Source organism: Diabrotica undecimpunctata, chromosome 8 (assembly GCF_040954645.1).
Source record: "Diabrotica undecimpunctata isolate CICGRU chromosome 8, icDiaUnde3, whole genome shotgun sequence".
Lineage (NCBI taxonomy): Eukaryota > Metazoa > Arthropoda > Insecta > Coleoptera > Chrysomelidae > Diabrotica > Diabrotica undecimpunctata.
Genome location: NC_092810.1, coordinates 23,279,367 through 23,303,402, shown reverse-complemented (window position 1 = coordinate 23,303,402; position 24,036 = coordinate 23,279,367). Strand labels below are relative to the sequence as shown.

General features: G+C 33.5%; 2 protein-coding genes across 2 annotated transcripts in view; both read right to left on the bottom strand.

Annotated features, from left to right (window-relative positions):
- Nucleotides 1-18,313, bottom strand: part of LOC140447277 (SH2 domain-containing protein 4A-like) — a 169,591-nt gene extending 151,278 nt beyond the window's left edge. Inside the window, exon 1 of the mRNA XM_072539844.1 lies at nt 18,048-18,313. The gene's annotated coding sequence lies outside the window, so the exon portion shown is untranslated. The remainder of the gene's footprint in view (nt 1-18,047) is intronic.
- Nucleotides 18,314-21,990: 3,677 nt separating this feature from the next.
- Nucleotides 21,991-23,129, bottom strand: bug (thioredoxin domain-containing protein bug). Its single transcript, XM_072541413.1, has 2 exons — nt 22,983-23,129; nt 21,991-22,930 (listed from the first exon to the last, which is right to left on the bottom strand). Exons 1-2 carry the CDS (start codon nt 23,023-23,025, stop codon nt 22,050-22,052), a joined length of 924 nt encoding a protein of 307 aa, XP_072397514.1. The 5' UTR covers nt 23,026-23,129; the 3' UTR covers nt 21,991-22,049.
- Nucleotides 23,130-24,036: the final 907 nt, after the last annotated feature.

The window sequence follows — 24,036 nt, the reverse complement described above, 5'->3', positions numbered from 1 at the left end:
AATGAAGGTAGCATAAAAAAAATTTAAACCCCCCCTCAGACAAATTCTGTGTACGCCACTGGTTGTGCAAGAAACACTATTTTTATAAATACTAAAATAATTAACTAAAAACGCCTAAATAGGTTTTTAAAACTAAATAGGTTTTTTTATAGATATATTACTTATAGAGTGTAAATTTTATGATATCCTACTTTCAAAATAAAAGTTGCAGTATCTACTATTCTGTAACTCTGTAAGTTTCAGCATGACCGGTTCAAAGTTCAAACCGATAACATTCCTATTAAATTTTGTTGTAATCTGCCAAAGTGTTGTACAAAGTAATTGTAATATAATGTAATAAAAAAATATTTAACGTTTTATTGCAAATATTTTCCACTTTTACAGTTTTATATATGTTGTTATTAAAAAATTTTTCGGTTTCTTACCGGTTTACTTTATTAACTTTATTATAAGCCGAAACATATTAGTTTTTCCTATTGGAACAAAACTGTAAATTCAAAAATTTTCAAAAAATTCATAAGTATTTCTTATTATCATATCTTGATGCTGTAAAAAAAATAACAAAATCCTATGTTTGGTTTTCCCGCTTTATACTTGGAAAAAAGTAGTTTTTTGAGTTTTTTCAAAAACGAAAACATGAAGTTTGTTTAAAAGTTGTCAAAATACTTCTAGTCATCACATATACCTTCTCAAATTTTTTCAAATTTTTTGAATTTGGGGTTTGTCTTTTGGAGGGTACAGATCAACCTTAACCAAACTTTTAAAGCAAATATTGCTAAACATATTGAAATTGTTATTGAACATAATGAATTTAAAAAAAAATAGATATATCGTTAGCACACTTATAGATGCTGTATGTTTTTTGGCCAAACAAGAATTAGAGTTTCGGGGTCATTTTGAGGGTGATGACTCTGAGAATCGAAACACTTACAGGGGATTGTTAACATTAATTGTCAAAAAAGATCAAAAATGTTGCCAACATCTAGAAAAATCAACTGTTTTTCGGGAGTTTTAAGTAAAAAGATATTATTGAAGCCATATCTACATTTATGATTGATGAAATTAAGTTAGAAATTACCGAAGCAAGTTTTGTAGCTGTTATATTGGATGAAAGCACTGATGTTTCAAACCAGTCACAACTTTCTGTTGTATTTAGATATGTTTGCCCCGACAGTGATGTTTGTGAAAGATTTTGAAATTTGTTAATGTTAGTGAAGAGCGTTCAGATGGACTGTTATCGCAAATTTTGTTCAGTATGTTAAATGAGTTTCGGTGTGAAAATAAAATAATTGCACAGATTTACGATGGTGCGGCTGTAATGAGTGGGCAATACAACGGCCTACAACAACTGGTTAAAGATAAGTATCAAGATGCAATTTTTGTTCATTGTTATGCGCATAGACTCAATTTGATTTTACAGCAATCGGTGTAATAAAAATTTTTTCAAACGTTAGCAGGGCTTGCTGCATTTTTTTCAAAATCGTAAAAGTACAAAAACGTTTACCCAAATTAGTAGCAACAAGGTGGATTTATGCCGGTAGACTCGTTGAGACTGTTTCTTGTATTCGTTCAGAGCTTTTCGAACTATTTAAAGAAATGTATACTGACACACCAACATGGGATGGACAGACACGAATTTGTTCAACTGTATGAATATTTAAAGTCCTCAGAGCTTGATAATGCATTTCCGGAAGCTTTTAAATTGGCAAAACTATTTTTTACAATTTCGGCTACAAGTGCATCTGTTGAAAGAAGTTTTTCAGCAATGAACCGGATTAAAACATGCCAAAGAAATACTCAATTGCAAGATCGTCACGATTGTCGTCACTTTCTTTAATTTCCATTGAGAAATTTTTGCAAATAAAGGAAATCGCCGAATTGAATTAAAATATAAACAATAGTTTTCAAAATAAGTTTGTCTTTTTCCCACTTGTTCGTTTTTAATATAGAATATAGTCGCAGTGTAAAGTGGCTTTAACAGTTTTATGCATATAAATATTCTGCAAGAGAACACTTAAACATAGAACAGTGACAGCAAAATACCTCATATATTAAATATCAAAATGTTTCCATATTTTCATGAATAAAAATCCTAAAGATATAAAGTAGTTCAAATGATCAAATTGCCAAAACTGATTCCTTACGCTGCGCTGGCTTTAAATTTTGCTAATGAGGTTCTCTATTAAGTTAATATATTCCGTAACTTTCCTCAATCTAAAATATTAATATCTTTTTGACGAATTGAGTCTCATTTAAGGTGAATAAATCATATTTAAGATGATGATCAAATCACTATTAAGAAAGTTAAAGGAAGAAACACAGTATTAAAAGCGTTGGTACAATTATATAACTCATGACTTTCAAAAAAAGTTACTCCGTCTGTAATAAAGTTGTTTTAGTAGTAATGCACAAAGAGGAAGATATAATGGAACTAAAGAGCTTTTAGCTCTTTAAAATTTTTTTATTTTATTCCAATTCAGTTAATATTACACTTTTATTTTACAACCTGTCTTGAAAATAAATAAGTTTAAATGACTATTTTGCTATGTCGAGTATGTACGTTTAATAAGTAAAGAGAGCGAAATGTGTGCTAAGGCGAGATATAGTTCTATTTACAGAAAAAAGACAATATTTTATAGTAATTTTTATTAAGGGAAGATTTTTTGCCATATTTTTATGATCTAGGTACTAGTAAGAAACCTTTTAGTAAAAATATAACGATAAAAAATACAGATGCATGGCTAGAATTGTTTTTTATAAAGACAAAAGAAAACTTAATCTAGATTGATGACATCTAATTAATACTTTGGATGTTATGTAAATAAAAAGGGGCTAATTTATGCAGGTATGAAGAACGATCGGTTCCAGTTGTTTGTTTTGTATCGATAATGGCGAGCCGGGTCGGCACCTGGGAGATATTACAAGCTAATAATAACAAGATATGTTACAAGATGTAACAAAGATAATAAATAATAGGTTGACACCAAAACTAGACTTCTATCAACCTTATTAGCATGCAATACTTAGAGCTGGCTACAAGACAAATGATTATTTGCATACTATCAAGTCATTGAATATAATAGACTCCTGAAACTTGTCTTTGTCGACTTTGAAAAAGCATTTGACACGGTCAACCAAAGCGAAATGCTCATGCTCTAATGCAATGAAGAATAGACCACCGATATCAAATACATATCTAAGCATGCTACAGATTGTGTAAAACTTGCAAGCAAGACATGTCTCCTAAATTGTTTATAGCTTTACTAAAATCCGCCTGTAAAACATCAGATTGGAACCAGAAGGGCATCAAAGCAGATAGGAAATTTTTAAATAATCCAAGTTTGCAGATTACATCATTATTATTGTGGACAGCTTTGAACAGGCACAGATAATTCTCTAATAGCTCCATACAGCCACAAAAAGAGTGGGTCCTAAAATAAATTTTTCAAAAACACAATTTATGACCGATTTAGGCCACAATAAAAATCCCAAGTGGAATAATAATAGTCCTCAGTTGAGGATAGGGACATCGAGCCAGTTGACTGCTACAAGTATTTGGGCCATGAGATCAAAATAAATCAAGACAACCAAGCAATCGAGCTAAAGAGCAAGAGAGAAACCTAGCTTGGTTTCAAAGACTCAAGGATTTTCCTTGGGAAAGAAAAATTTTTAATCAGTACATTCTGCCAGTGACGACCTAAAACCCCAATACTCGTAAAAACAACAGTGAGTAAACTACAAGTTGCGAAAAGCGCAATGGAGAGAATAATTTTATGGGTTTCTCTACGTGATAGAATATGGATATCACAACAAAAAACGGTCAAACTCAAATGAAGCTTCTCAGGTCACACTGCTAAAAAAAAGGCCAACGTTGGAAAGCTACAAGACAACATTGGAGACCTTACAAAGGTAGACGACCAAGAGGAAGGCCACAGATGAGATGGGTTCTTCTTCTTGCAGTACCGTCTCCTATCGGAGGTTGGCTACCATCACAGCAATCTTTACTTTGTTGGCTGTAGCTCTGAACAACTGTATTGAACTGCACCCATACCACTCCCTTAAATTTCGCAACCAGGAAATCCTCCTACGTCCCACATTTCTCTTTCCCGAGATTTTTCCTTGGGTGAGATGGGTGGACGACATAAAAAGAATAGCCGGAACAAATTGGAAGTTTTTTGCTCATGAAGAGATCGATTAAAGGAGTTGGGAGAGGCCTATGTCCAAAAAATGGACGACAGATGGCTAGAAGAAAAAAGATATTAAAATAATAACAACACTAAAATGGAACTGTGCAGGTTATGTCAAGAGCAACTGATGATCGGTGGACGAAAAGAATTTTGGAATGAAGACCTCGAATACAAGCTATCAGAAACAGAAATCCACCCCGACGAGATGATATAAAAAGAGTGAGTACAAATTAACACCAGTATCTGTAGTACGTTGCTGCCTTTGCTGTCATTCCAAACTCAAAATGTCGATGATACCTTTCTACTTTATATCTAGAAACAACAGCTGACAAGAGCCGGGTGGTCTCCGAATATCTTCCTTAAAACATTCCGTTCCCAGATGTTTAGCATTTTCTTGATTTTTCTTCCATACAGTACCGTGGGTTGGATCACTGTTCGGTACAGTGATTTTGCCTCTCTGGATATGTGTTTCGCTCTTAGTAGTTTGTGTAGAGCTACGACCGTCTTCCTTCCTCTCGAACTCTTCCTGCTTCTCAAGGGAGAGAAGGGTTGCTCTTAGATACTCAAACTACGTCACCTTTTTGAAGCAATATTCTTTACTGTCGATGTTTGTGGTAGTCTTCAGTTGTGTGTCTTCATCTGTGGTCTGTCCCATTTCCATATACTTTGTTTTTTGCTCATTAATAATCAGTTCATACTGTTTAGCCTTCGCTTACAAGAGTTTGATAATCCTTATCAGTTCCCTTTTAGTTCTTGTCATTAACACTACATCGTCCGTAAAGGCCAGGACCTGGTTTCAGTTGTCATAAATCATACCTTTCGTTTGTATTCCACTCTCTTCCATTATTGCCTCCAGCATGAAATTGAAGAGTATTGTGGACAGCGTATCTCCCTGCTTTAGTCCTCTTCTTACTACAGATGTTCCTGTTAGGCTTCCTTCTATCCTATAAAAAAATTACCTACCAAAGACTGTCATAAGATTAGGTCATAAGGAAATAACAGAGATTAACGAATTTGATAAATTCAGTGTTTTTCTCCGCATCTTCTAAGGATAATAAATCGTCCATTAAAGTGAAAATCCAGAGGATAAAGATATAAGTATTTAAGAACAAAAGAAAGCAAACAGTTCGAGATATCAAATAAAACTACTGCTCCTCCCCAATACGATCAAAAACAACACACAATTCTCTAAGGAACAACGTCGATTACTGCTCTTAAACGCATCATAAATGATTACAAAAAAAAATGGCGAACTGTCGCTTTATATCAACAACAGCAAATATCCTACATTTTTTCTTTGGAATGTAAAGTATTTGTCTGCACTTTTGTAATACACTCAGCCACTATTTTCCCAGTCATTGACATTTGGGCGACAGTAAGTGGGACGCAAAACAATGAAAGAGCAACATTTGAGTCATCATATTCACAACAGTCTGAGAATTTAGGAAGGTTCACTTTGCATCTTATTCCAATCTATTGTTTGGACTTTTTTTGTTATATTAGACAGACGATACCACATTTTTGTTTATACAAATGCAGCAAACAATATTTTTTGTCGGTAAATTTTATTTATCTCCAAATCCATGTGGTTGGCGAATTATTTAATAAACTTTTTGCATTTTCATTAACAAGTGCTGTTTTTCTGGTTCTGTAAATATTTAATATCGCATGTGTGGGTTGAGATTTTGATGTTTTGTTGAGAAATAAATTGGAAAAGTATGTTTGATATTTACATAACTTTTGTTATTTGATAAGTTGTGATTGAAACACCTACTATAAATAATACATATCTTAGTTGTTTGATTTGTGCATTCAAGGAGCGTTTATTTTAATACTTTTTTAAACATGCAAGGAAATATTGGTATTTAGCAAAGTATTTCTAATAATCGGTATCCCAATATTGACGCAAAATTTGAATTGGCCGCCATTTGTGCAGTTATATAACTATTGTTATATAAATATTATTCTAAAATTAAGTCGTCCTCTGTGTAATACCATTGACTCATCTAAGCTCAAATTACGAACAGGATAATAACCTTCTCCCCGGCCATTAAAAGTAGAAAAAATGGGATTAGCAGAAAGAGTATCTTTTTTTTTCAATAATCCACAATCCCAAGCAATGAAATAAATGTGACTATGAATGATATATTTCGGTCTAAAAGTGTCCACCGAAATACAAAGATGAGAATCTATAAAACTTTAATTCGGCCAATAGCATGTTATGGCAGCGAAGCATGGGTCCTGAAAGAAACATCCAAAAACAAACTCGACACATTCGAAAGAAAAGTACTGAGGAGAATACTAGGACCTGTGAGTTAAAACGGAATCTTCAGAATTCGATATAACAACGAGCTCTATCAACTGTATAAGGAAACACCCCTGTCAGACTTCATTAGAATACAAAGATTGCAATGGGCCGGACATGTGATACGAATGGGAGAGGATAGGCTACCAAAACGAGCACTGAACGCCAGAATGCAGGGAAAGAGACCAGTTGGAAAGCCAAGAAAGCGCTGGGAAGACACAGTAAGCAGCGACGCACAAGCACTTTTAGGAGTCCGTGTATGGAGAAGAGCAGCCACAGACAGACAAGGGTGGAGGCAAAAAATAAAGGAGGCCAAGGCTCATTTTGGGCTGTAGTGCCGTAGAAGAAGAAGATGAATGATATGTAAAACCATCCTAAAAAACTAGCAGTTGTTCGGGAGTCAAAATTTTCCAATTGAAAATTCTAGAATGTGTGGCCCCTGCATTAAACAAGAAAAGGTACTCGGCATATCTGTTAGTCTCATCACATATTTGCTGCAAACATTCATATGTAAGTAGCATTCGATTATCGGAAACTTGGATTAGTAGCTCCTGGTGTTTTCATTCAAAAAGGGAAATTTTTCATACATCAAAATTTTCTTCCCATTTATTTCTTCCATCAACTTTAACGAGCAGTTTAGTCTACAATTAAATATATTTAAAAAAAAAATAATATTTGCATCTAATTTTATAACATACATTATCTTCCGTATCCTCAATAAGTGCTACAGATACGTTATTTTCAATTTCATCCTCAGATTCTGGTAAATACTCACTGTCTGAATCAAGAAAGTCATTAAAATCTTCATCGCTTGCTTCTAATAATCTTTTACCTAACAGTTCTTCATCTGATAATTTTTTTTTTCATATCTAACATTATTCTTTTATTTGAATTTGAAACACTTGGTAAAATATAATCATTTATATTATTTTTATTCATTTTTACCGAGCTTTCCGAGCATTATCGGCAAGGAACGTGTTAAATAATCGCTCTCCGAGATAAACAAATTGAATAACTTACAAACTATTAGCCCGATCTTAAAAAAATTAAAAATTAAATGAGGCAATAGCGGATATCACGGCAAGATCTAATCAACCGGCCAGTATAGAAGACAAATGGAATTGTATTAAAAAAGCTATCGTAACACCACCAAGTCTCTGATCGCTTTCCAAAAGTTTAAAAAGAAGAATTGGATGACTGACGAAATATTATCAATGATGGACGACCGCAGATCATTTAAAAAGAAAGACCGAACCAAACATTAGCAGATTAACCGATAAATACGAAAAGAGTGTCGCAAAGCTAAAGAACAGTGGCTGCTAGACAGGTATGCAGAAATTGAGGAATTGGAAGAAGAACATGACCACTTTAACATACATAAACTCGTTAAAGAAGTGACAGGTCACACAAAACCTTGCAGTTTTAACAGTATTGTGAAGGACAATACATTAATTACCGATCCCAAGGATCTACTTCAACATTGGAAAAACTACGCACAGCAACTATACTCAGACAACACTAGAAGAAACTCTGAAAGTGAATATAAAAGTGAACCCTCCCCCAAAATATTGAAGTCAGAAGTTGTAAGGGCAATCAAACAGAGCAAATGGGGAAAAGCACCAGGCCCAGACGACATATACATAGAGGTTCTAACAATGTTGAGTGAAGACAATATAGACGCCTTGGTAGATCTTTTTAATGACATTTATGGGTCCGGTCAAATACCACAGGATTGGCTTCAATCAACCTTTATACCAATCCCAAAAAAGCCAAACGCTAATAGTTGCTACCAATTCCGAATGATCAGCTTATTGAGCCAGGTCCTAAAACTCTTCTTAAAGATAATTCACACAAGAATATACAACAGATGTGAAAGAGACATTAGCCCCACACAGTTCGGTTTCAGACAAGGATTTGGCACAAGAGAAGCACTTTATAGCTTAACAGTCCTACTTCAGAAATGCAGAGATCAGCAAAAAGATGTATTCCTATGCTTTATAGATTACCTGAAAGCGTTCGATTGTGTTAATCATTCAGAATTAGTAAGATTGCTCCAGGAACGTTCGATAGATGAGAATGACCTTAAAATCATAAAGAACCTTTATATGAATCAAGTGGCATCTGTAAGAGTAGGACTGGAATCTACATCATATTTCTCAATCGAAAAAGGTGTACGACAGGGTTGTGTCCTGTCACCCTTCCTTTTTAATCTTTACTCTGAAACGATTTTTGATAGAGCCTTAAGTGACACTGAAGATGGAATCAAAATCAACGGACAGACTATTAGTAATCTTCGCTATGCTGATGATACAGTCATAATAGCTGATAGCCAAGAAGCGCTACAACGACTAATAGATAGAATAAACACCGAAGGAGAACGACTGGGCTTGAAGATTAATATAGACAAGACGAATGTAATGGTGGTTAGCAGAACACGAAATATGCAATTAAATATAAGAGTAAAAAATAAGAACATCCAAAAGGTGCCCAAGTTCAGATATCTCGGTAGTTGGATAACTGAAGATCTAGATCCAGACATAGAGATACGTAGCAGGTTTGAGCAAACCAGAACAGCATTTACTAATATGAGAACCTTGCTAAGCAACAGCAGCCTTAACTTAACGCTTCGATATCGCTTTGTAAAATGTTACATTTACTCCATACTGCTATATAGTGTAGAAACCTGGACCATAAAGGCCAATGTGATGAACCGATTGGAGGCCTTTGAAATGTGGGTATTTAGAAGACTAGTTAAAATTCCCTGGACAAATCACACAACAAATGTCGAAGTATTAAATCGAATGGACAGAGAACGTGAATTGCTGCCAATAATAAAAAGAAAAAAAACTGCTTATCTGGGTCATATATTTCGAAATTCCAAGTACCAGTTCTTAAAGCTTATTATGGAAGAAAAACTGGGCATCGGAAGAAAGAAATACTCATGGCTTAAAAACATAAGGGATTGGACAAACCTCGATGCCCATGCACTCTTTAGAGCCACACTAGACCGAGAGGAGTATGTCAGAATTGTCGCCAACATCCACTAATTGGATACGGCATCATAAGAAGAAGAAGCTCGATCTAGCTGAGATTTAGCACACTTCAATAACTTATTAATAGGCATAATTTCAAGTATTTATATTATGTCAATATTCAAAAAACTATTTAAGGATTTGTCATTATCTTCCTCATATTCCTTTTACAACCTTCAAAAACCTGTACAAAATTTTTACGTGAAATCAATGATTTTTTCGATGATGGACTGAGGTACTTCAGTTACAACAATCAACACTTTCTTTTGTATTAATAAACAAGGTAATTTATAAATAAAGCAAAAAGTTAAGTAGCTAACTTTAATAGGTTCTATTCAAACAACAATCTAAAACAAGAAGTCGATTTATGTGTAGAACCTGTCCGCCATCTTTCAATTGAGTGATTGCATAAAAACCAGCTTAAATAAAAACAAGAAAAAGAAAAAATACTATACAATAATTAAACATCAAGTGTACTTATGTTCTATGTAACAAACGAGTGGTGCTTACTACAAAAAGTAAACAAATAGATTATCTCAAAAATCCATTGTTTTATTCATTCAAAATATTTGTATTCACTTTTAAGGTATTCGTAATATTTGCATACCTTCCTAATCTTGGAAATACATACAGTAGAGAAATGTATTATATTATTATAGACAGACCACCCGTATGCAAGTCGAAAACATTTACAACTCTTGTTAAAAGCATAAATAAACAAAAAACTTTACGACTCGCTTTCGTAAAGGAACAAATTTAGAGAGAATAAAACCGATACACTTCTTTTAAGTTAATGAAAAATGGACGTACAATATAAACCTATTATATAAATTTAATCTAAGGTAGAGACTGTTTTTTAAACAGATCGATTATATATCGGTTTTATGACTCTAAGTAGGGATAACTGGAATATATTAATGTGAGAACAATATTACGCTTTTGTAGATTAGATTGAAGTAGGTTGAACGGAATATTACAAACATCGATAATGCAGGTTTCAATTTACAGCATAACATAAAACGAGTGTTCGAGTTACAACAACTGTAAATTTTATTGTTTTTACATATATATTAGTTAGAGTGCCCGTCGGCAAAAAAGTTTATGATAGAGACAAGAAAATCGAAAACAGAAGTTCCTTCCTCGTATTATTTTAATTAAATACCGTAAAATGGGGTGAAATTGATCCAAAGAGGTGAAATTGATAATTGCGAATGATTCTGAGTATTTTAATTTTCCCTGCTAAGAAGCTTAACAAATGGTTGACAACGTCGCTTTAGTTAATTAACACTAGCGTGTAACCTGTGATTCTTTAGTTGAAGTAAATATATCGTTTATGAAAAAATGCTTGTTTTAATTATGGCTACATTTTTGATAAGTTTCTGTAGCTTCCTAACTTTCCGATGCCTAAGAAAAACTACGAAAAAAAGTGCTATTTTAACTAATTATCTTAGTAGTTACATGCTTTATGTCAACTGTATGTAAACACGCTATTTTTAGGGTGTCATAATTATTTACTCGGGAAATTTAAAAATTCACAATATAGCTAGATTATTATTAGATATTAGATTAGATTAAGGCCATGCGGCCTCACCGCAGTTCGACCTATAGAGATCTTTTATGCATACCTTAATCTAGTTAAACTCTAGAATGCCAATACTTCTGATGAAGTTGATTAGCTTCCTAGGTGACTTGTTTCCTATGTCAGAGGACGCCAGACTGACCTCACCTAGGAATTTTAGTAGTTTGCAGAACAGTGCTACGCAGTTGTATAGTATATGTTCTGCCGTTTCTTTTTCATTGTGACAGAAACGACAGTTCTCACTATCTGATTTGCCCATCTTCTTGAGATGATATCTCAGAGGGCAGTGACCAGTGAGAAGGCCAGTGGCCATTTTGATATCTTTTTTACTCATTTCGAGAAGGCGGTTTGTTGCAGTAGGCGACACTTTTATGAGCCTTTTTGCTTGCCTTTGTCCTGGTGTGTTAGACCAATATGATCTTAGTTGATTGAGTTCCCAGGTACGGAGTCCCTCTCTGATGTGGCTTTTCGATAGTCCACAGAAGGGTTCCGGAACCTGGAATGGGGTATTAGCTCCTTCTTTTGTGAGGCTGTCAGCTTCCTCATTTCCTGCAATTCCCTTGTGATCTGGCACCCACATCGCAGTTACATTGTTGCGTTCCGCCAGCTTCTTGAGAGATTGTTTACAGTCCCAAACCAACTTTGACTCACATGTAAATGACTTTAGAGCCTTTAAGGCGGTTTGGCTGTCTGATAAAATAAAGACTTTTGCCCTAAGGGTGTCTCGGTTGAGACATTCTTGGGCACTTATGTCTATAGCATGTATTTCTGCCTGGAAGATAGTTGGGACGTTTCCAAGAGATTTAGATAGCCTGAAATTGGGCCCAGTAACTCCCACTCCTGCTCTTTCATCTATCTTAGATCCATCCGTATACCATACGAGTGAACCTTCTTCCACTTTTGGTTCAATTTCTTCACCCATTTGGTGGTTTTTTATGACCACTTCAAAGGGTGTTTCAAAGTCGAATTTGACTGGCATAGCATCTGTCGGCGTCGGCATGTCCTTAGAATCCAATGGAATTTCTTCTAAGATTTTCAGGTGGGTAACTAGATCTCCAGGTTTCATTATTTGTGTCTGTCGTAGTTTTAAGGCGGTAGTTACTGCCTCCCTCCTTATGCAGAACTGCAAGAGAGGAAGGTTCAGCATCGCCTCTAGAGCTGCAGTGGGACATGTTGACATTGCCCCTGTGATTCCCAGACAAGCTAGCCGCTGTACTTTTTGCAGCTTGGCGTTAGCTGTTGTTTGTTGTGTTTTTGGCCACCATACGATGATGCGTATGTGACCATGGGCCTAATTATTGTTTTATATGACCAGAGAGTCATTTTTGGTTGTAGGCCCCAAGTCTTTCCAAACGTCTTGCGGCAGGTCCAACTTGCCACCAAAGCTCTGGATAATTTTTTTTCAATATGACTATTTCAGGTGAGTTTTTGATCTAGGGTTACCCCCAGATATTTTACTTCCTTGGAATAGTCTAATGTGATGCCCTTCATAGTTGGAGCCTGTAAATTGTATTTACGTCTCCTTGTGAAAGGTATCAAAGTCGTTTTACTGGGGTTGACACTTAAGCCCTCTTTCGAGCACCAACTTTTAATTTCGTTAAGAGCAGTTTGCATGAGACTAGATATAGTCTGGTCGTGCTTGCCCCTAATTGTAACAACTAGGTCATCTGCGTAACCTTGGGTTATAAAACCAGAATCATGCAGCTTAGTGAGAAGGTCATCCACAACCAAAGACCATAGCAGAGGCGATAATACTCCCCCTTGAGGGCACCCCTTTAGCGCTGTCACAGTCACAGTACTCCAGTCACAGTTCTCCTCCAATACCAGCAGTGATGATTCTCGTTTTTAGCATTGACTGAATCCATTGTATTAGTGAGACTTCAATGCTCCTCTTTACTAGTGCTCTTTTTATGGATTCAAATGAGGTATAATTTCCGGTTTAATTAAGAAATCTTAAATTAGTATCTTCTTTTCAGAAAAAATGGTTCGAAATTATAAGAAAACTTGGTACTCGTCCATATGAGGACTAGGACGAAGTAGGGATGGAAAATGACCTCCAGAAAGTTATTGAGGAAGGATGGTCCTTCCGTCGCGCTGTCGAAGAATAAAAAATTCCCTATGGAACCCTTAATAACCGCTATAATGGCCGACATGGAAGAAAAAATGATGGCAGACTGTATTTTCTGCAAACGAAGAAAAAACCATTATACTTGCGAGATATAAAGTATTTAGCCAAAGGTGTTTTGGATGCCCAGGATCTACTAGGGCCTCTTTTCAAAAACAATCTACCTGAAACTGACTGGGTACATTCATTACTGAGACCATAAAGAAGAAATTATCCAAAAAGTGAAGACCAATTTTAAAAGACCTAGACCTTATATTTCAAAAGAAACTTTAGTTGTCTAAAAAAGGTGGAAAACCTCTTCGATTGTTCCTCGAAAGAATAAAAATAAGCTTACATTTGCGACATACTTGGAATCGGGCCCAAAAACTGCATTTATCTTAGCAACAACATTCAAAATGATATTTTAAATTCTCTCAAAAATGTAATGCTAAGATTCTAAATCCAAAGAGATATTCAGAAGAAAGTAAAAGGAGAGCCCCTTTCTGTGATTGTAGATGAGACTTCTGATTTCTCTCACCACGATCAGATTACTATTGTTTTTAAATATATCTCTAAAGGTAGTACGTTGCCGTAGAATTGGAACGTTTAAATTTCATTTTTGAAACAATAAATTCTATTTTCCATGATATAAATGTTTTGTGGGAGGATGTTAAAGCTGTATGCTTTGACGGAGCTTCAGCGATGTCAGGAAACTTTACTGATGTACCTACAGAAAAGATGTAAAGAGAAAACTGTAGCGGCTTGCGCTAAACAATCAAAGGTCACAAAAATAATAAGTTAAAACACTGTGAAATCTTTATCTGAAACACGTTGGGCGTATCGTGCTGACGCAGTTTGCTGTGGATCAGCTTGAAGCAATTATAGAAGCCATTGAAGAGACAGTTGATGACGCAACTGATGCAAAAGCTAGAGCTAAAGGTAAAGGGATGCTACATCAAATAAAATTGTTTGATTTTGTTATGTGTTTGGAAATAATGCATGCAAGTCTGCAAATGGTTATCAAAGTTAACACATTACTTTAATCATCAGAAATAGATATTTGTGAAGCTGTAGAAGCAGTTTCAAACTTAGCGCTTGCTTTGGAAGAATTAAGGACGAACCATCTATATTTGATGACATTTATTCCAAAGTAAAAGACACTTGTGATAAGCTGTTATTTGATAATTTATTCAGTAGGCAAAACTATGTCGTTAAATTAAGATGAGCTAGGAAATTAAGATTTAAAATACACCTCAGAACATTTTGATTTGTATTAGAAGAATTAGAAACTGAAGTAAGACTTTTAAAAACAAGAAGAAGGCTCGATTGAATGTCTCAGCATAATAGAAAATCGATGTTTCCAGTGCTTCAATGGTAAAATTTGCCACAGTTTCTGTAACAAGTTCCACTTGTAAGAGAAGTTTTTCTGACCTGAGCATAATAAAATCGAAACTTCTATCGACATTACCACAACGATCGTTTGGAACATCTAATGGTGCCTTTTGTTGAACAAGAATTTGCTGTAAATATACATAAAGATAGTGTAGTTGACTAATTTAAAAAAATCGTACCCTTCCAGCAACGAATGGTATTGTAATGTGTTGTTATAATAAATTTTTAATGTCAATATGAATTTTTTATATATTTTATGTGACCACCCACATTTTTCAACAAACGTAACTCGTTTCAAAAATGTACCTACTGTTCTAAAAAATATATTTGGAATTTAAAAAAATATTTCAACAAATTTTAAACTGTTTTTCATAGGTATATGAAAGTATTATTAATGTAAATTTAAAAAAAAAGTATATGGCGGAAGAATAGGGCGCGATTTTCAGCATTGGTTCCAGACTGAAAAAAAACTGACCACGCCTACGTTTAATCTAGAAAATCTCCATTTTATTTGTTATATAGGCAAGAGGCGAACCCCCAAAAAGGTCACCATGACCATAATCCATTGTCCAGAACTCGTGAAAACTGGGCAAAATTTGGTAAAAAAATGTTCGTAATAAAAATATGCACAACTGGGGGGGAGGGGGCTGTTAATAAACAAGAAAAAAGCAACAATTTTTCAATTTTTATTTTATAATTTTAATAATATATTTAACTTGCGATATCTCAGCTCGGTTTAAATATTTCGATTTCTAATTTAGATACAATAATACTATGGAAATTTCTGTAAAAAAATAAGATATGTCCCAACTCTTTATTTAAATTATAAACAACATGGCGATTTTTTTAAGTCTTATGGTAGTGGTTGGATATTTTTTTCTAGTTAAACTTTTGGGTTACAAATGTTTGCATCTCCCTTTTTAACCAATTATACATTAAAATCTAATATTTTTAATTCGACGCGCAAGTAGCGCGACCTCGTTTATTCATAGCACGAAAATGATTTTATTTTCATAAGAAACTTTGGTCTATGAACTTCTATCTAGATGTCCCTTTGCCAGGCCAGATTTTCTTGATGTTCACTTCGATATCGAGGGTCAATGAAACATACAGTTGTATATACTAAAATTAGAGATTGGAGATACCTCTAGCAATGTAGTTATTCATCATCCAGCCTTCTGCGTCTATTGTTATAGGTGTTCAGCCTCGTAACGTAACATATTTCTCTCCTAATACGGTCCTAACATATTTCTTTATTTTATATTTTAATAATACACAGTACTTGTCTACTCCATGGTTTTTTGCAATATATTTATTTTTAAATGTATTTTACTATAAAAAGGGTCGAAAAGTAGTTCATTAAATGTCTTATAAATCTGGACGTTTACGAGCGGCTAGGTAAAGTAGTTTTTTAAGGACAGATCTTTTTCATTCCACCATCGATGAGTTGGGACGTTATCAAGAAGCAATAATGTTTCTCTGTTTTGCGATTTTTCTCATTGAAGGGCTTTAACAGAGGATATAAAAGTTTCTATAAACCATTCCATGAAAATTGTACTATCTATCCTAGCACTCTTTTGCGAAGTGTAAACGACAGACATCGCAGATATATAATGTGTTTAAAACACCGTGGTTTCTTGGTTTTACCAATAAGAAGCATAGGTAATCAGTGGCTGCCAGTCGCATTAGCACAAGCTAAGGCAGAGAGAGTTTTTCATGGCAAAGCTTTCCAATTGAGCCCAGTTTCCTCTACATTGTAAACGTTTTGGAGAGAGTAAATTTTCTGGTTGACGTTGCCAGTTCGTTGTTTTCTTCCACTCTCCTATCCCGAAGAAACGAAGTCTTAGCCTCAAAAGTATCCAGTTCAATAGAACTCCTTTCCTACATACCCCACCACTCATCACAAAGCTTTACAAGCGTAAGATTGAAATAGCATTACCCTCATTGAAAACAAATAATTTGTTAGCAATTACTCATTACTCACATACTACAAAAATGATAATTGTATACCATATCAGCATTTTGAAATATTTGTCTTATAATATAATAATTACATGTTTCAATCTTGTGTTATTATTTCACAACCCATTGTTTTTCTTTTGTAACATTTGCGGAAGTATTTTATTTAGTAAGAAGGTATATAGGTTTATTTACCTAAAAATATTTGCTTTAAAAGTTTTTTATATTTACTCAGTCAGTCATCTTTTTGAAACACTAGGAGAATATAAGCGGTACTTTCAAATACCTAACTTATAGTTTCTTTTAGATGGACCACGAAAAGTTTGAAACAAGAAAAATGACGTGACCATACTTTGCGAGATTTAAATTCTAAGGTAGGAGTTTTTGGGCAAAAGAGAAGACAAATTTATAAAATTCTTCATCGAACATAAATCGATAGGTCTATTTTCTTTGATTCACCTCTCGGGACTCGCGAGCAGCAACTGCAATATTTTCAAATTTACATTTAATAATGGCATTATTTCGAAGGATTGGCGCTGTAGAACATTTTATTTATCTGCCGAAGAGAGTACTGAAGAGTACAGAGATAGAACTATGTAATGTCGTGTATTAAAAGGATACTTCTGGGAGTAATGCATGGCAGAATTCAGAAAAAATTGAAAGAAGAATAGTTTGTATTTCGAAATGGGTCGGGATCGAGGGAGACATTAACCAGTCTCCCCGTTCGAATAAAACGAAGTCGTAGACACAAAAGAAGATATTTTTGAATACTTCTAAATGGCGTTTAACAAAGTTACAAGAGAATTCTTTCTGGCTACAATATAAATAATATTGATCTGAAGATCAGAATACTGAAGTACCATCTACCATTCTTCGTTAGTACCCAGAACCTTCCATAGTATACAGAAAAATATTCGGAAGAACATCTTGGAGAACAACAAAAATCTGAGCCAATGTTGTGTACAAACAAACCCATTTTGAAAGTATCAGTTAATATGGTAACGATCGACAGCTAACGTCCAAATAATTGGATAAAGCACTCTAAGAAGATCATTTAAATAATTCATTTCGTTGGAGATACCTATAAATTAACAGAATTTTATTTGATTAGTATATTTCCAACACTATTTGGGTTTTCGTTAATTTTTCCAATATTTTTACCATAGCAACGAACTACTAGTTATTCAAATCAAATTTAAAACAACTTAATGAAACAATAATCAGCTTTTTCTTGCTTACACAGATTCTATAATTAATAAAAGTAATAAAAACCTGCACAGTTATTACGATAATAAAAAATTATTGAAGTTGTAACTAAAAATAAGAATGGATCTGTAAGTATCATGTGCTATATATGTAGGTACTTATTGGATTTAAAATGTTTATTATTTTCATGTACATTAATTTTATCTCTCAAAAATGTTACCAAACAAGACTGTAAGGCTTTTACTTTATTAAACAATTGACGAATTAGAGCATTAATACTCACCTATAATATATAAACTCGGCACTAAAAATATCTTTTATATCTTGAGCCCTACAAGAAATAAAACTATCGAGCCACTTCACTGCAATTTTTTCGATAGGTCACTAAACAAATACAACAAACGAAAAGTCATAAGGTAAAAATCAAGAGTTCTTGGATTCAAACGTCAAACATGTGCAAGTCCGTCTAGAGCGCGTGCGTCACTCTCACAGCTTACTTGCTCACTACCTCACACTGCTGTCGGCAATCGTCGACTGACTGGTTTTTGTATTATTCGAAGATCACTTGATTATTTTTCCTGCTGCTGGGTATAATGGCAGGAGGATTGTCTGGAGAAGGGAGAAAACATTTATTTTAAGCATAGGGGTGTTTTAAATGGACTGATGCAGTTGTTGTTGCAAGGGACAGAGTTTTTCTTTTATTAGAAAATTATTTTCTTTCAGCGCATGACAAAGAAATAATAGGTTCTTGAAAAATACGGAACTATTAAAGAAAACTCCTGATTCTTGATAAACTTATTTCAATTAAATTTTGTGATAGATCTTACTTCTAGTCAAAAAATACTTTTGTATATTATTAAGATAGTTCACTCGAAGTCATTTGTTTTCTTTTTATTTACACTAATATATCCGCGTCAACCACAAAGGATTATTAGCGGGGGGACATGGACGGACAGTAAGCTACATATTATTGCATAAAAATACTTTACAATTTGGTATATAGTTTGGTTGTTTTGAGATAATTTAATAAATACGTAAAAAATTGAAGTCGGCACATTTTTTAAATTGTCACTCAGAGATCACGTGATTCTTTCATTCTTCAGTGAGGGACTAAGGCTAAATGGGGCCCTACGAATCAGTTTGCTTGTCAACTTTAAGATACAAAATGGTTAATTTATTTCATATGCCAATCGCATTCGTGGATACAATAATTGTTTTTCTTAAAAGAACCTTTTAAGAAAAATTGACACGTTTCAAAATTCTATTATGAGGGTATCTATGTTTGGATGCTATGAGATCAACCCCTATACAACCCTTATATGTTGAAGCCGCTGAGCTACCCCTTGAAAATAGAAGAAACTTTTTAAGTGAAAAAAGCCTTCTTAAAATTCTATTTACTAACTCCCAGTTATTTTCAAGCGTCCGTCAACTTAACGAGTCAGATCTTACAAACAAATATTGGGAGAAAAAACCTTCCCCGCCTTTATGCATGGCATTACAGAATAATCCTATTTTTTTTTCAAGAAATTGCACACGGTTGACAGAAGCTTAGACTACTTCTCTTTATTCCACAGAACTGAGGTTACAATACCCACTTATAGTGAGAACACCATTATGAGTAGCAATCTTCTAAGATCTCTACGGCAGGGTTATAGGGAAGCCACAGTAATATACACGGACGCATCAAAAACAACAGAAGGGACTGGATGCGCATACTTTTTACCTGCTACAAACGTAGAATTCAAGTATAAACTACCATATGAATTTTCAATCTTTTCAGCGGAATCAATAGCTATACTTGGAGCTCTAAAATATGTTAAAAACACCTGCAATAGACATGTTTTAATTCTGTTAGATTGCCTTTCAGTTTTGCAGAGCATAAAAAACATTGAATTGCCATATAGTATGTAATGTAGTTCTATTTAATTATCGGATTCCAAGAAAAAAGTTGGAATAGTTTAATAAATTCTCAGAATTTTGTTTAAATTTGGAAATGTGGCAATAATATTATTTTTCTTAATAAATGTCCACAAGGATACAGGCGAAATAATATTTTCTTTACTTATACAAGTCTTAAATTGTAATACCTACTTCATTTTTAAATTCTGCTTGGTTTAAATCTTGTTCACAACATTTTTATGCCTTTATTAAAGAGTCACTAACATTCATCATCATCATCAGTAGCTCGACAAGCCTTTCTGCGTCCTGGCTTGTTCTAGGATTTTCCGCCATTCTGTTCTGTTCCTTGCTTTGTTTTTCCAGTTATTAATCTTAAGTGTTTTCAGATCTTATTCCACTTGTTCCATGTATCTACGTTTGGGTCTTCCCTTGGACCTTCTCCCTACTGGTGTTTGCCTCATTATATGTTTTGGTGTTTCAGTCTCCAAGTTTAGTTAAGTGGTCAGTTTTAGTTAAGTTTAGTGGTCAGTTAAGTTTGCATGTTCTGACAATTTTTTATGTACATTTTTCCAATCATTCGTCCGTTTTGTCATTAACGCTGTTTGCTTGGAAAATAATTTACAGATCTAATGTATGTACCGATTCATTTAATTTTTTTCTTGTTTTTTACAGAAGTTTCACCGGCAATATAGAAGCCAGTGAAACGGTTGCAGTCTTGGTTCGTAGCATAAAAAGCTGTGTCGGTCCAGAATCACTTCGTATACATTGAATCGTATACATACCATAATTTCGTTATATCAATCAATCAGTTTATAACGTCCTACGCCGTCTTATGATTTCCAGTCTCCATTTATCTCGGTCGTTCCAAAGGTTTTTTCAAATCCCCCCTTCCTTAAGTCTTTATCGATTCCTTCTCTCCAACTTAATCTTGCTTTCTTCGTCCATGCGGTTTCCAGTTCAATACTTCCTTTTCAAAAAATAATCACATTTTCAAAATTTCTAAACTGATTTTAAAAATTCATTATTTTAACAGCATGAGAAATATTATTAACAGTAGATACACTTGGTTTTAAGACTACTACAATACACTAAAATATATAAGAAAACATTTTAATATAAAATTATATATTCTAAATTTTAAACTTACCTCTTTTAGAGTATAAATAGTAAAAGCGTACCGCCATTATTTCTTGTACAAAATAATATATTAAAGCTTACCAGCTTTCTACACACTATTCAGTTGTTTTTGGCATAACACAATCACAATACATAACAATAATTAGTTTTTAAAGCTATTAAGTCAAATTTTATATGTATTTATAAATAAAATTTAAAAATATATAATATATTATGAATCAAATCGTGTGAGAAATCAAAACATAAACCAAATTCTTATTCTAAAAAAGCGACAACACTTTAAACAATTTTGCCAAACGGTGAACTGTCATTGAAATTTGAAGTATTTCCGTATCAGTGGCGTACGATTGTCTAATATATTTAATTAAAATTCTTATTTTGTGGAATATTAAATTTAAACAGTTATTTCATAAAATTTATATTATTAATATTAACAAATGTTTTTGGTTATTTAATCAATATAATTCTAAAATTCCCAATATAATCATGATTACATTTTTCTGATTATTATACCATGTTGACGCCTATGAAAGATCGAGCAGTTCCGTATGGGCGTTGTATTATTATTGTATGTCCGTATTGTTAGGGAAATATGAAATCTAAAGTTGATGTTCTGGAAATTTTAAATACAAGTGACGACACTTTGTATAAATCGTGACGTGCGACGTTTTTACTTTGAAAAATGGTATATATTATAATAGCAGCAAGATCCAATGGAGGGAGTATAAATATATTCCCTAACTGGTTACTAAATGTAGGCAATTATCATTACAGACTACCTAAAACTGTATCTGGATATTATATTTTGAACTGGTTTTGTCAGATATCCAGATATGGAGAGGTTTTTTGCTTGATATTCTGTCACTTCATTACATACCTGTTTTTAGTTTACATTTTCATTAATTACCTTTTTTCTCTTTTATGATATGATTGATATGCAAACTAATTATACTTGGCTAACATACTTTCAGTAATCTATGTGCCAATATTTAGGTCTACATGTTTTCTTTATTGTTGTTTCTTGGAGGATACTTTTCATTGCATAATTGGTTTTAATTTTTCTTTTCCTGGTCATTTCTCCTTATATTATCATTCAAAATTATGTTTAAAATAGAACTGCTTATAATCTTATCACTTTATTAAGGGTATATGATTTTTAAGACAATAAAAAACAAAATACACAATACACAATAACAAAACTATTTACTGTACAATAAATACATCAACTACACCAATAAATCACATTTATTTACTCCATATGTTCATGCTGAGCATGCACTTCAGATTCCCTCCAATTACTTTGAACAGTTTCAATTATCCACTTCCACCATGATGATTTTGTGAAGGAATAACCCCCACATAACAGTATAAACAACCAAGAAAGTATCAAAAACAAATCATAGTCTCTAGCAGGTACATTTACAACTGGTCCTGAGAAATCGGCAGAGGTCACAGCTACACTTTCTACTGCTGAAATACCTGTATGCTTCAAAATAAACTGGGAAAACTTTTCTAGAGTATACTCTGAATGGTTGAATTTTCCAACAGATCTGCCATTATGGAACAACAGCAGTGATGGTACACCTACAATACCATTCTGAGTGTTAAACAGATGATACATCATGGCATTTATTGCCACCATCTTTATGTCTGGAAAGGCTCTAGGTAGGGCATTAAAGTGTGGTGCTGCCAGTGTAGAAAAGGGGCAATATTTTGAATAGAATAATACCGCAACACACATCGCAGGTGCATCCCTGCTGGTTACTTTCGGGTCAGGCTGCAACATTTTTATAAGCTCGGTGTCATTTGTTAGCTGTACTTCTATGTCTCCCATAGCTGGCAAACATTGTACAAATCTTTGTGTTTTATTAACTACTTCTGTTGAATTTACCGTAGAATTTTGGACAGCAAATTCGTTAGTGAGCTCCTCTTTTTCTGCAATTAATTCTTCACCAACATCTGTACTATTTGTTAAAGATTCTGATACTTCAGTAACCTCTTTATTCACTGTAGTGGGTATATCAGTAATATCTTCCACATTGTTTAGTGAATCGTCAATAACTTGGGACTGCTCTGTAGTTTCTAAATTATCTATAATTGCTTCATTATGTATTTTACAAATCAAAACACCTGAAAATGTATGTGATATTATATTATAAAACAAAACGTGTAATAATCTTACCTACTAAAAGAAAAAGTGGAAGAAATATTTTTAAACCATTCATAATTATCTAAAAAAATTTGAAGAATTCATAAGGTTTTTTAATTTAAAATTTTAGCAAATTGTTTAGCATATTTTTTCTTGTTATGACATACTCGTCAGTCTCGTCACTCGTACAGTTGACATTTGACATTAATTTGGTCATGGAATGAAAACATAAAATATATGCAACCAATTTTACAGACACCAATATTTAACTTGTCTTTATGAAAACGTTGTATTTTAGTTTTATAGGATTTACAGTAACAATATTGTACTAAAATTTATTACAGTAGTTATTATTATTATTAATGACGATAAAATCGGCATAACCACAATCTTTAATGTTCAAAAGATCTTCGATCAAGTCTGGCATGATGTACTATAATAGAAAGCTAACAGAAATCAGTTTAGCTTTACAATAATTTATTATTATTCATTAAGATTTAAAGGCTATACATGATTTTCAGATATGGATAAAGATGTAGAAAACACTTTAGCAGCTACTACCGAAATTTTTCAGCAACTGCTGCAAAAACGTTCCTTAAAAATGTTCCAGTTGCAAAGTTGTCACCAGAAAATTATAGAAGAAGAAAAAAACAAGTATCAATATTATTTTCTTGTTTCATATTTTGTGGAACTTACATATCGTTGAAAAAGAACAGCTTTCTATCAGATTGCAGTTTTATGATAAGAATAAACAAATAGAGAGGAACTTGTAGACTATATTAAGCTGAAATCTCAAGATGCTCCTATTAGTAGATAGTACGGGCCAACGTAATACACTGTTCTCGTGATCGTGATGATAAACGAACTATAACAATATAACAAATAAGTCTAGAGAATCATAGAGCAGGAACATCTATTTTCTATATTCGTTGCTTATAACATCAAAAGAATTATTTCAAACTCCTGAAGAGAATCAAAAGATCCTAAATGGAACATTTTAGTTAATTCTGTTCATACCCCTATTAAAAACTAGTTCCTCATTTCTACTATGAAATGAACATTGAAGATTAAGTAATTTTTTAATAAT

Bases quoted from the DNA above. Each gene is read 5' to 3' on its own strand.
- bug (XM_072541413.1), bottom strand. From the start codon at position 23,025: ATGAATGGTTTAAAAATATTTCTTCCACTTTTTCTTTTAGTAG. The intron at 22,931-22,982 runs GTAAGATTATTA...ATACATTTTCAG, and splicing joins TCCACTTTTTCTTTTAGTAG to GTGTTTTGATTTGTAAAATA.